General features: G+C 38.8%; 1 protein-coding gene across 1 annotated transcript in view; it reads left to right on the forward strand.

Moving 5' to 3' along the window:
* The window catches only part of LOC120941686 (contactin-associated protein-like 4), a 466073-nt gene that overhangs the window by 375336 nt on the left and 76783 nt on the right, over positions 1-13954 (forward strand). The window contains exon 14 of the mRNA XM_040355240.1: positions 12862-13018. Coding sequence (XP_040211174.1) covers positions 12862-13018 — 157 coding nt within the window. The remainder of the gene's footprint in view (positions 1-12861; positions 13019-13954) is intronic.

Genomic DNA, 13954 nt, shown 5'->3' on the forward strand with positions numbered 1-13954 from the left:
CCCAAACAAAATTGTCGTCCTTTTTTCCCACAAATAGAGCTTTCTTTTGGTGGTATTTGGGGTTATGCATGTGTGTTGCGCAGCTGCGATTCCCCTGATTTTAACTGACAACCTTGTCCTTTTTTAATTTTGATACCACTCTGTTTATCTGCCATTTTCTACATGTTTCTTGTTGCACTAATAAAATTCATAGTTTTTTTCATAGTGTTCTAATTTTGGTCTTCTTTGGGGGAACTTTCTTCTCTCGTTTTGGTGGTATTTGATTGCCTCTTCGGTTTTTATTTTTTGCGCTATAAACAAAAATAGAGCGACAATTTTGAAAAAAAATCTATATTTTTTACTCTTTGTTATAATAAATATCCCTCAAATATATATAAAAAACTTTTTTTTTTCCTCAGTTTAGGCCGATACATATTCTTCTACATATTTTTGGTAAAAAAAAAGTGTAGGGTCCCACCTTAAAATTCCAACCAGGCCCCTATCCAAGCATGCAGTGTGGCTGAACAGAAAAGGGGGCAGAAAAAGTATGTTTCTATATGTAATTGAATTTGTTAGTACTGTAGGAAGATTCCACATTGCTTCCTGGTATCAAGGATGTCACACACTGCCTGTTAGATGTCCACCAAATTGTCCTCACAGGGTCTCCATATTTAAAGGCATGGCATCATGTTACAATGGGGAGCGGAAACAAGACTAGATATTTGTCCTGGAATGCAGCTTCCAATCCTCACTGGAAGAGGTGCGGTCACACTACTGCAAATATTTTTGATTGCAATAGTTTTTTAAGTTTGTCTGGTTCTAATCGTTTTTTAGGTTGGCTCGATGTGATTGATTGATTTTAATATTTCTTTACAGCGCCACATACACCCTAAAGGGTGTGTCTAAGCGCTGGAAGGAGGTCCGCTGGTCTATTCTGGACCAAAAAGCAATCCAAGAGAAAAAAGAAAAAAGACTTCGTAGACGAACTGATGGCTCGTGTACATAAAAGAAAGAGAAACCATATAAAATATCAACAATAAAAACAAACGGTAGATGTGGGTGGGGTAGGAGGTTTTCTTGCTTGGTTTTGTGATTTAAATCTATTTTTTTTGGACAAAGAGCACTAAACAGAGGGGGGTTGATTTACTAAGACTGGAGAGTGCAAACCCGGTGTAGCTCTGATATCAGCTTCCTGATATTTTTTTGTCAAAGCTTAATTGAACAAGCTGAAATTAGAAACTGATTGGATACCATACACAGTTGCACCAAATTTTGCACTCTCCAGTTTCAGTAAATTAACTCCAGTAGCTAATTCAACAATGCTAAAAATACTTTAATAGCAAAGTTTGTACTAGCACTGTGATGCTGTATACATCAATAAGAGCAGCAAGTGTGGGTTTAAAGTGATTTTATTTATTGGCTCTAACAAATAAATACAATTTCAGGCTTTGAAAACACATTAGTTTACTTCATGTCTGATGAGGAAAACTAAATTGTTTTGAAAGGTCTTCTTTTCAGTTTGCTTCAGTAATCAATATATGTCAAGGTTTTGAGTTTTACCTTTTTAATCTGTGCTGTCATTGCCTCTTTTTTATTTTTATTCATACCTGGGGATGAGTAGATTGATCCACATGAATAGCAGTTTTCTTTAAATCTGTCTATTTCACTGAAGAAGGATGCTTTGGTAATGATTGAAATGTGTCATTTCTGCTTACGCCATTTAGCAACCATGTGTGACATTGTTGTGACATTGACAAGTCTGCCGGTGACTTCTATCATGTCCTATGATCCAGGAAACAGCTGGCAATCTATTGACTCGAAGACAGATCGCAGGGCATTGCTTGCTATTGCCTAGGAAAACTTTTCCAAACTTGGCAAGTCATTTTTTTGCTTGGCAGAAAAGTTGACAATTTATTACAACTTCAAGTCTCAATACTATAGGTCTTATATGTATGCAAGCTTTCGGCTTCATGGCAAGCTTTCGGCTTCATGGCCGGGCACCCACTGCGCATTCGCAAGCATCACTGCGCATGTGCGAGCGGCGCTGCGCCGTCCGATTGGACAGGCGATCGCCTACAGGGAGGGGCTGCAGTAAGGCGATTAAACTTTTGCCTTACCAGCCCCTCGGCAGAAGGAGGAAGTGGGACAGAAAGTCCCACTCCTCCTGAAGCCCCCACTCCCCCCCCCAAAAAAATGACATGCCAAATGTGGCATGTAAGGGGGCGGGGAGTGTATTAAACGGAAGTTCCATTTTTGGGTGGAACTCCGCTTTAACAGAATTGCTTCAGGTAGTAAGATTATATTGCATGGTAGAGAAACTGACAATCCATTGCAAATTTATTGATCTTAAAAAGTATGTATGACTGTGTGTGTTGTATTATGCTATTTGATAAAACATTTTTGAGGTCTTTTAAAGGTACTATACTCCAAATGGTTTTCTTTACTGCAACAATGTAGTGACAATGCGCACTAAGTATATATTCATACTTTACACACACTGTCACCGACAATGCATGTACCATACAGAACTTTTTATTTAAGTAAAAGACTGTGTGTCTTATTTAGTTTACATTTTCTTTTACTCATTTGCAAGGGTGAAACGTATCTGGATACCCCTTTATTGTTAAAGGGGGATTCCAGATTTTGATCAGCCCCCACCCACAGACTCCCTTAACCATGGGGCCATGGTTGTGAGAAAGAGATATGTGTCCTCTTCAACATGGGTTCAGGGTGTTTTGCCAGGGGGGCTCTCATGTTGAGGGTATGTGGTTTGGTATGGCTCAGGATGGAGGATCACCCCACATACACACACACTCTTTCCTGGCCTGCCAGACTGCTTTTTTGGGGGGAAATCTAATTTGTTTCTTTATTTTTGCATGGAGTCCTGGGAGACCTGAAGGGCCTAGTATGAATTATGAGGAGAACTCCCACACCTTTCTTTTCTTAAACTATCCCCAGGTACTTTGTATCCATGGTGGGGGATTCAAAGCCTGTAAATGAAGGTGGCCTGGTGATGTTATTGAAAAATGCAGAAGGTGTAGGTACTCACTGTTTTCTTATCAACCATTGACAGCCAAAGAAGGAAGCTGTTATATATAGTAGCAGGAGAAAACCCCACTACTATATATTATTTTTGGCTCCTGCTGAACAGGCTGAAAGTAGTTTGGATAAGCACCTGAACAAGCAAGGTTCGGTCTGAACCTGTGTTTGGACTGAACTGGGAGCTCATTCCTAGTAAAGAGATTTCCCTTCTCCCCGCTACTCTAAGGAATTATCATGCTGTTCAAAACCTCTACAATTTACCTTTACTCTTGGACCCACTTATCTCCCCTTTTGACAACCCAGATTTAATTATAGGCCTTTTCACTTACAATAATAGAGGTTATTCCATAGATGACAGGCCCATCACCATGCTCCTTCACTTCTGAAACTTTTACCCTCAACTACATATGCAACTGAACCACTGAATGACTGCAATTGTATGTCTTCTATAAAACTATACACCCTACAATTCTAACACATAGACCATGCACAGACTTTGAGAGGTTGTGTTCTCTTTCAGAACCCCCCTCCCCCACATCACCCAGTACATGTTATCTTTTCTATAATGCTATAGGCAAGGTCTGACGATCAATATCCTCTGTACCTCATCTGTACATTAGGTAATGAAACAGGTATTTAATTCATACAGTCTCTCATGAGATTTGAGTAAAAGTCTTATTTTTTACTTATAAAACTTTAATCTCCAGTTATGCACAGGAAAAATATTAACTACCCTCTATATGCTATCAAGACCCTGCCTCTGTACATTTTCCCAGGTACACCAAATACATACTGAAGATGCAGATCCAACAGATCCTACCTGAACATATAGGAGGCCCAATTCACAAATACTGCTTGGAGATATTATACATTTATAATAAAATGTATGGATACACCCCAACACTTTCCCCAGAAAATGTTCTATTGTCCCTTCTTCCATGGAGAATCAGGAGAATTTGTTGGCTTCTGCCCAGCAACTAATGCCCCGATTTGGTAAATCACCTCTTCTAACCCTTATTATTGTTGGCGAATACTGTTAATGGCATTGTGCATATGGAAGAAATCATAGCCTCTGATAATGACATTCTAGATCAATATATGGCACAATGACCTGTTGGTTACAGTACTCTAACTCTCCCACTTTGCTCACATAGACTCCAAAACAAAACACTCTTTAACATTGCCTTATTAATACATGTTAACATCATGCATGTTACACCCCAACCTCAGTTCTTTATTATGTTTTAAGATATATTGGACCATTTGAATCCTCTAACTCTTTACCCTCTCTTTCTTTTTTCCTTTATTTCCCAACTACTCTATACCAAGGTACAAATCAAGCTCTTTCTCATGAATTTACCAATGAATAACCCACTTCAAGATTATATTTTTCCTTGATTCCACCTCTCAATACAAGAACTGTTGCTGATTTTATATGCAACTTAGACAACCTACCTGCATAATACTGTACATACTATGTCACTACTACCTTAATGCCTTGCTGCCATACATTGATACTTATATTTTTCTCACTATTCTTATAGTCAGTTTTTTATTATTACTGTACCCCTATTATATTGCCTCCACTTCCACAATACATTTTACTCACTAACATTGATTTCCACAGCAAGTCCTGCACAAAGGTAGGGAATAACAAATCTTTGATCTCAGCTTGCATAACTTTGGCTCCCTCTTCTCTGGCCTCCAAAGCATCTGATCAAACTGAGATCAGTTTGATCGGACGCTGTACAAACTGTTAATGGCTTGCAAATAAACAAACCAGAAGTGACAAAATCCTCATTGAGTTCAGTTCCTGATGTCACAGAAGAGGGGCGGAAACTTTTGTTCCATCCACTCTTCACAGGAAATGCGACCCAACCAATTGGATACATTGGAGAATCTCCAGTTTACTTTCTCCTTTAGTAAGCATTAGAATAAAAATTCTGGAAGAGTGATACATTACTAATAGGGATGAGCCAAACACCCCCCCCCCTGTTTGGTTCGCACCAGAACCTGCGAACAGACCAAAAGTTTGTGTGGACTTTAGAACCCCATTAAAGTCTATGGGACTCGAACGTTTGAAATCTAAAGTGCTAATTTTAAAGGCTAATATGCAAGTTATTGTCCTAAAAAGTGTTTGTGGACCTGGGTCCTGTCCCAGGGGACATGTATCAATGCAAAAAAAAGTTTTAAAAACTTCTGTTTTTTCGGGAGCAGTGATTTTAATAATGCTTAAAGTGAAAGAATAAAAGTGAAATATTCCTTTAAATTTTGAACCTAGAACTTGTTTCCCATGCTTAGAACTGTCTCTGCATAAAGTGTAATTTCTGAAGGAAAAAAAGTCATTTAAAATCACTCATGGCTATACTGAATTGTCGGCTCTGGCAATACAGAAAAAAGTCATTCATAAAAATAAAAAAAATGCATGGGGGTCCCCCAAATTCAATTACCAGACCCTTTAGGTCTGGTATGGATTTTAAGGGGAACTCCACCCCAAATAAAAAAAATGGCGTGGAGTTCCCCCCAAAAATCCACACCAGACCCTTTATCCTAGCACGCAACCTGGCAGGCCGCAGGAAAAGAGGGGGGGATGAGAGAGCGGCCCCCGCTCCTGAACCATACCAGGCCACATGCCCTCAACATTGGAAGGATGATTTGGGGGTCTGTGACTTTTCTCTGCATTGCCGGGAGCCGACAATTCATTATAGCCGCAAGTGATTTTAAATGACTCTTTTTCCCTTCAGAAATGATACTTTGTGCAGGGACAGTTCTAAGCATGGGAAACAAGCGCTACTTCACAGGCATACTATACACCCCCCCGGTACGAAATTTAAAGGAATTTCACTTTTATTATTTCACTTTAAGCATTATTAAAATCACTGCTCCCGAAAAAACGTCAGTTTTTAAAACTTTTTTTTGCATTAGTACATGTCCCCTGGGGCAGGACCCAGGTCCCCAAACACTTTTTAGGACAATAACTTGCATATTAGCCTTTAAAATTAGCACTTTCAAACGTTCAAATCCCATAGACTTTAACGGGATTCTAAAGTTCACACAAACTTTTGGTCTGTTCGCAGGTTCTAATGTGAGGCAATGTTTGCGTCGAACATGAGTTTGAATCGAACTCGAAGTTCATCCCTAATTACTTAGTCTAGGTTAGACTTGAGCAGGTCCATTCGATTCTAAACACTTCCCACAGAAGACAAATTTTTGCATCCCCACACTTTTAATTATACTCTTATAAAGAGCACATTCATGAACTGTAAAAGCATTTACCTTCTTTAGTTTTGTAAAATGATAAAAAAAAACACTATTTTGTCACTTCTGACTTACACAGAACTATTTTCATCAATATTAAATCAACCCTTTTCTTTTCTCAATAAACAAATTGATATATTATCTCTAAATCAGTTATCCATAAAGCAGATATAAACACATGATGTAGCACAAACTTAAAGCGGATGTGCCACTAAAACAATATATTAAAAGCTAGCAGCTACAAATACTGCAGCTGCTGACTTTTAATATAAGGACACTTACCTGTCCTGGAGTCCAGCGGTGATCGCAGCAGAGGATGAGCCGATCGCTCGTCACCCTGCTGCTCCCCCCTCCATCCACGGTGAGGGAACCAGGAAGTGAAGCGCTGCGGCTTCACTGCCCGGTTCCCTACGGCGCATGCGCGAGTCGCGCTGCGCCCGCCGATTGGCTCACACGCTGTGTGCTGGGAGCCGAGTGTTCCCAGCACACAACGGGCGACAGACGGGATGTGACGGAATGCCCGTCTTTCGCCCGTAGCGTGTGGCCGGAAGTGGGTGCAAATACCTGTCTTTAGACAGGTGTCTGCACCCCCCTCCCCCCTGAAAGGTGTCAAATGTGACACCGGAGGGGGGGAGGGTTCCGATCAGCGGGACTTCACTTTAGGGTGGAGGACCGCTTTAAGGAATGTTTATCCATCTTAGGACAAAATCGAAATCAAACAGTAGGGCAAAAAGGGGGCAGATTCATTCCTACATATGCATCTCATGAAGTTGTTACCTTATTTAAAATGTTATTAGTACTCAGAGAAAAACTATCTTGCATTGACACAAATACATATAAGACACTTGTTGCTTTAATCCATTGCATACCGTAGATTATTAAAAAGAATATAACATCTCATTGTTACATGCAATTGTAAGAATAAAAACTTTAATATACATGGAGGAAAAAAAGCACATGCTTAGTTTTATGCTAAAGCTCTGTCTCTAGTCTCCTCTTTTGGATCTTCTTAGTAATACAAGTTGCTGATAACAGAAAATGTGTGGAGGGTTTCTTCATTGCGCAAAATAAATTTGTCCCTGAGAGCAGAGAGCCTTTGGTGCGGACCAAAAAAAGGGTCCTGAACGAGTTTGTTCCGAATGCGATGTGATATCAGCCATACTATCTGTATGGCTGAAATGGCATCACACGGACATCATATGTGATTTGCACTGCGGTGCAATGTGAATCACATGTAAACTCGCAGAGTGCACATATGTGAACCAGCACTCAATGCCACAGAAGTAAATTGCTATCCTTGATTGTAATATAATGACCAATGCAGCTGCTCTGCAGTATAAAATTATATTCTGTAAAAGTGAACTTTATCTTTAGCATGAATGACTGCAATCTTATGTTGTAAGTATATTTAAAAAGCTAATACAAAGCAAAATTGCTCAATACTTGCATTGAAGTTATTCTTTAAATTGATTTAATTTGTATTTAAAAACATATGTTTATATATATAAGTATATACATTTATTAGTGAAAATAGATGTTTACTCTTGGGGTACCACTTTGTTTTCACCTTTAGTTTTTAAAATGTAGACACGAGTGCTTGAAGATAAATGGTTCTAATATCATGCCTCAGTGAGTAAGCAGGCTTCTAGTGCTCTTTCCCACTAATAAAAGTAAAATATTTGGCAATAATGAAAAATTCGGTTATTTTTCAGAGCATCCCTGAATTTAGAATAAATCTGCAATGTATCCAGAAAGATTGCAAATCCTGTGTATCCAATTTTATACAGGATCTTTGGATATGCTGTATACTAAATATGATATAGTTATAAAAATGAGACATATCTTAAAGTATAATTCTAGTGTAAAAATAAAAGAATATTCCTAACTTTGCAAAATATCCTATCAAATATACAGTGCTAAAATGTAATTTGGTATCTAAACTGTGCTTATATGGAAATGTCCCTTTAAATCTAAAATTGTACAAAACCTAAAGCGGAAATATACTTTCCTTCACTCTAGCACTACGGTGTCCTGGAGCTCTCTGCCAGTTAATGACATTTTTGGCCAGTCAGCTTCTGGGTATAAATCTCTGTCCGTTTTTATTGGCCGGGCCAAGATGGTGTTACTCCAGTGTATGCAGGAGCATCTACTGCTGTATATAAGCAGACGCTCTTTGGTGTGAGGTAATGTCCCATGCCTTAGCCACACCCTATGCATTTCGTCCTCTGATAACATCTGAAGCATAAAACGTCCCTGGCTAAGGCATGTGACATCATTCAGCACCAGAGTACATCTGCTCCCACACAGTAGGGACACTAGTGGAGCCGAGCTCTATACAATCAACAGGCTTTCTGTACTTAGTGCTATTATAGGCACCTACAAATGTAATGCCGCGTACACACAATAAGTTTGTCTGATGAAAACGGTCTGATGGACCGTTTTCATCAGACTAACCGATCTTGTGTGGGCCCCATCGGTTTTTTATCCATCAGTCAAAAAACTAGGAACTTTTTTTAAAATTATCTGATGGTTAAAAAACCTATAGAAAGACCGATCGTCTGTGGGTACTTCCATCGGTTAAAAATCCACACATGCTCAGAATCAAGTCGACGCATGCTCGGAAGCATTGAACTTCAATTTTTCTCAGCACGTCGTTGTGTTTTACGTCACCGTGTTGGACATGATCGGATTTTTAACCGATGGTGTGTAGGCACGACTGATCATCAGTCAGCTTCATCGGATATGTGATGAAAAAATCCATCAGACTGTTTTTATCAGATGAACTGATCGTGTGTACAGGGCATTAGTGTAATGTCTGCCGAAATTTTATGCTGAATTTTAAATAAAAGGTTTTACACTGTGTACGTTTTTATACTTTCTTGATTCCATATAATTGGTGAATGATAATCTGGCTTGGAGATGATTACAAGCGAGTAGGACAACTATAACATAAGGGTCTGGGGATCTGATGAGTGCTCGAAATATTGGGTGAAAGATTGTGAATGTTGGTGTAGATCTTCACAAGTGAAACAGCATGGATAACGAGCATCCATATTTACTGATTTTGCACAAATTTGTGTTTTCTGCACACATTTGTATTTTTTTGCACATTGAGATTTAATACGGACAGTTTTGGCACAGATTTGTGATTTTGGTCATATCGCATTGTTTTTTTTACACATTGGTGAATCATGTTATATGAATGAGTACAGTATTGGTTTTATTCAAGCACTGATACACTTGATTTTTTAATTCAGATTTGCTTAGGTGGATGTTATACGATGAATTTGTGATGTTATCAGAGTGTCCACAAGACACTTTAATATTGCTATTTGAATGGTGAAGTTACAATTAATAACTGCACAAGACAATATAAGCTTGCACAATAATAGATTTAAAGGGATGGTTACAGAACATTTAAGCATCATTTAGATACACATCTACTTTTTTAGCACTGTGTATTTGGTAGAATAAGTGGTGTTATGGAAGAGTATGAATCTTATAAACAGCATCAGTAACATCATACTCTAGCATCACATAGTTTAATTATGTAATTGATTTAGTTTATCTTTAAAGATAAGTGCACTTTAAAGCAAATTTCCCCGCCAAACACAAATCCTCTCTCCCCACTCCAAATTCCCCCTCTCAGCACAAATCCCCCTTCCCCTCCTAGAACAAATGGCCGCCAATCATCCCTACTAGTACAAATCTCCTCCCCCCACACCATATTACCTTTTCTAGCAATACCCCCCAAATTTCCCCAACCAACACAAATCTCCTCCCACTCACCTTGTGATGCCACCAAACCTCACATGACACCACAGTGTGCAGGGCAGCCGCCCCCCCCTGTCCACCTCTTGTCCTGGCCCTGTGTGTCAGGACAATATGTGAGCACTTGAAAAAGCAGCTTTGTCGTGTGGGCCTTTTTAGGGGCCATGCACACTGGGCTTAAAAAAAACACCAGTTCTATTATCAGAAAACAACCCTCATATACAGTGTTCTTGTACAGGCATTACTAAGGAGCATTTTTCTGACAGAAAACCCCTCCCAAAATTGCAAACCAGAAGGTTTTTTTTCTGTCTCTAAATGCTGAGCTTAAAATATGCCTCTAAACTTCCTAATGGACACATAGGATAACATTGAGCTGCTTCTACAGGTAGAATGTAAGTTTCTTATTGAAGCAATGTTTTTTAAGCCCAAGGTGTATGGGCCCTTATTGTATTTGCTGCCAACAAGGGCATTTAGGTTTGCAGACTTTCTTTATAGTATATCAGCTGTTGTAAAAGTGATTTGGTTACCATATTGTGTGAGGAAACACAAGACTCTTTACCACAGAGCTCAGTGAGAGTGGCACCTTACTGAGACAAGTCAGCACTGAAGGACTGCACTCCTCCTACTCTAACAGACACTTTCTTTTGGAGCGCTGCTAGTGCATAATTCCCCTACTTCTCCTAAAGGGTGCAAAACAGTTAACTTATTTTAGAGTGCTGCTAAATCACTCCGTTTTTCCTCTTCCTCCTGCTCCTCAAGGATAAATAGTAGCCAGTTTGTCCTGTGGACAGCTAATGCGCTTCTTTCATCCTCCTCAATGGAGCAGAGTAGCAATTTTTGTGGCGAGGAGGAGGAAACTATATGGCCAGGATGAAGGGCTGGCAGCAGCAAATATATTAGCAGAGAAATGTGGGTGGATTGACACAGGCCTTGGCGCCCTCCATCATAATGCGATAATTTAGGACATATGTCTAAATCTAGAGGATACGTTTTGCACTATAAACACTTACCCCTACGCGTTGGATTTCTCTCTGTCTGTATGATTCACACGGACAGAAGTATTGTGGTTATCTGTTTGCATACTTATCCAAACGTTTAATGAACTTTAAATTGCATCAGTAACTTTTAATTGACTTGTCGTATATGTATAATAAAAGCTTGATATTTTTTATACCTTGGAGTTTTTGCCCTTTAAAATTCCACTATGAGGGTTCAGTCCAGTATTCTATAGCACTAGGGATGTTGGTATTTCCATCCTATTTCCTGAAACAGCAATTAATATAAACATATGTTATATACAATTATTTCACATATTTCACAGTTTTAAAACTTTTTAAATGTTTTATTTAAATCAATTTTTCCCCCTGCAAACACAGCAGGGACAACCAAACAACTGTATACTACCATGGTAATTTTTTTCCCATGCAAATATGAAAAAAGGCTGTCTGCCCTTACATAATGCAGGGGGAAGAGCAGGCAGCAACACATATAGGGTGTTTTATGTCCAGGACTGGCAACTGCAAAAATGATATCATTGAATCCTACAGCCTGAGAATGACCATCCTTCCTCAAATATTTCTTTGAGGTAGCACATATTAGAGAAGCAGTCTGGAGAGCTGTGTTTTTTTGCTCTGCCAGTATCCATGAACACTTACGGCTGTCAACATGCTGCATAGCAGCCTCTGAAATCTGTGCCACAACTGTAAAGTGGGGAAGTCATGGAATTTAGAGTGGCCTTTTTCATCCACTGTGTGGGTGTGAGTTTTATTCTCCACAAGTGACAGTGATAGGTTGTGCTTTCCATTACCCTGCAGCCATTCGCAACCTTGACAGAGACAAATTACACCCATCTTTTTCATTGTACATGTCTTTGCATGTACTGCATTGACCAGATTCTTCACCATAAAGACTCTTCTGTCTTAACTCTTTTTTGCTTTTTCAATGGATATCTCGGAGCTTCCTTCTTTCAAGCTTTTTCCACTCCAAGCACCACCACCAATCATGTAACTAGGAAATTGGAATTCTGTGTGAGTTTGATACACAGCATAAGGTACACCACCAGCTTGCTGTATCAAAAGGATTCGACAGTGAAAATGTTTGTAGTTTTTAAAATGTGTAGCTGCTGTTGAATGCCCAAACAATGACCTGTTTGGTGGGAGTCAAATGTCATGTATAATAGCGATATTACTACCACTGTTATACATGACATCTTCTTGCTGTCAATAAGTTGTTTAGGACACTGGCAGGTGACATCCCTAGCCATGTAAGCAAAGGGTCAGGATCCCAGTGAAGTAATTTACCATGTATGGTCATGTTTTGGCAGAGTATTTTTTTCTTCAGCGGGTCATTGGATGTCTGACATTTTAGTAGCATTTTTGTTTTTTTGATAAACACCTTGTCAGACATTTGTGACCAAGCCCGGTGAGCAGAGCAAAACATGTCAGGGGCATGTGGCTAGAGTGACACTGGCTGAGGCCACATTCATCTACATACACTGTGTTGGTGAGTGACGCCCTTTCTTCTGTTAGAGAAGAATTACATATTTGAATGGATTAAGATGGGCTGAATACTATAACAACAGCTATAGAGGTTGCAGTTCAGAAATTATTCCTGCTAGATCTTGCTGTGGAAGTCCTATAAGTTAGTAAACAAAGGTATGTTATATGTCTTCAGGTTTTAGTATTTTGTGTTTAATTACAGTATACTTGTGTTTACAGTAGGTTTTACTTTTTTTTTTTTTTTTTTTTACAACAAATAAGGATCATTGTTAAGGTTAATTCATTTATTTTACTTTTCTCTTTACTATTGTAGACAATGTCCCATTCACTTGGTGGGTTGGACGAACTAACCAAACACACACCTATTGGAGTGGTTCATCAGTAGATGCTACAAAATGTACATGTGGACTTGAAGGAAACTGTATTGATTCTCGACATAACTGCAACTGTGATGCTGATAGGAATGAATGGTAATATAATTACCACAAACAAAGTGAAAAAAATGTGTGTGTGTGTGTGTGTGTGTGTGTGTGTGTGTGTGTATGTGTTCATTTATTTACATCATTAAAGTACAACTTACACAAAGCGTATGCTTGTAACTGACTATGTTTGAGGATTCTCCATTTATTGTTTCTGTGGCACATGAATATCTATTTTTTGTGTGAAGTGGGGTAAGGTCCACTTCCAACTTGGTCTTCCTTGCAGTCCAGAAACATGTCTTTCTACCCCACAAGCACCTTCTAGTGCCTCCTCTTTTATTTTGTGGTGTTATACTCCCAAAGAGAAATCACATCTAAAGGGATTCAGACCCTGCAACAAACTGTATTACAATCCCTGCAATGTACATTCACCCAGAAGGGAATGTTTTTTTTTTCAATGAAAGTGGAATTACTCTTTAATGGCTGTGAAACAGTGGTGAAAGATTAATCTGCTTTGCTTGTGGAAGACCAGCTAAGGGGTTGGTTGACTGAGCCCAGCCCTACGCGCCCTAAAAGCAATACTTACATTATTTGATAAATACAATTTAAGAATCTTCAATAAAGCAAACAAATTTGTTTAAAGGATACCAAAAATGTAAGGCCTTCCAGAAACTGTGCTGCCAAATAAAAAATAAGAATTGAAAATTGTTTTATTGTTTAAAATACAATTGCATAAATGTATATCTCTAATTCAGTAATCACAACCATAAACCAATATATTAGGCAGAACACCAACCCAAAAATACTAATTTGAAACACTGTAATTGTGGCAGGTGTTAGCTTTCCCAATAATTTCTATCCTGATGAAAATATGAGGATAAAGATAACAATACAAAGCTCAACAGGGGTGCTAACACCTCCCTACACTATAAAAAAATAATATTTTCTCAAAAGGCAGTGAAGATGTTTATTTCCAATGGTGTTTGG

Source organism: Rana temporaria, chromosome 1 (genome assembly GCF_905171775.1).
Source record: "Rana temporaria chromosome 1, aRanTem1.1, whole genome shotgun sequence".
Lineage (NCBI taxonomy): Eukaryota > Metazoa > Chordata > Amphibia > Anura > Ranidae > Rana > Rana temporaria.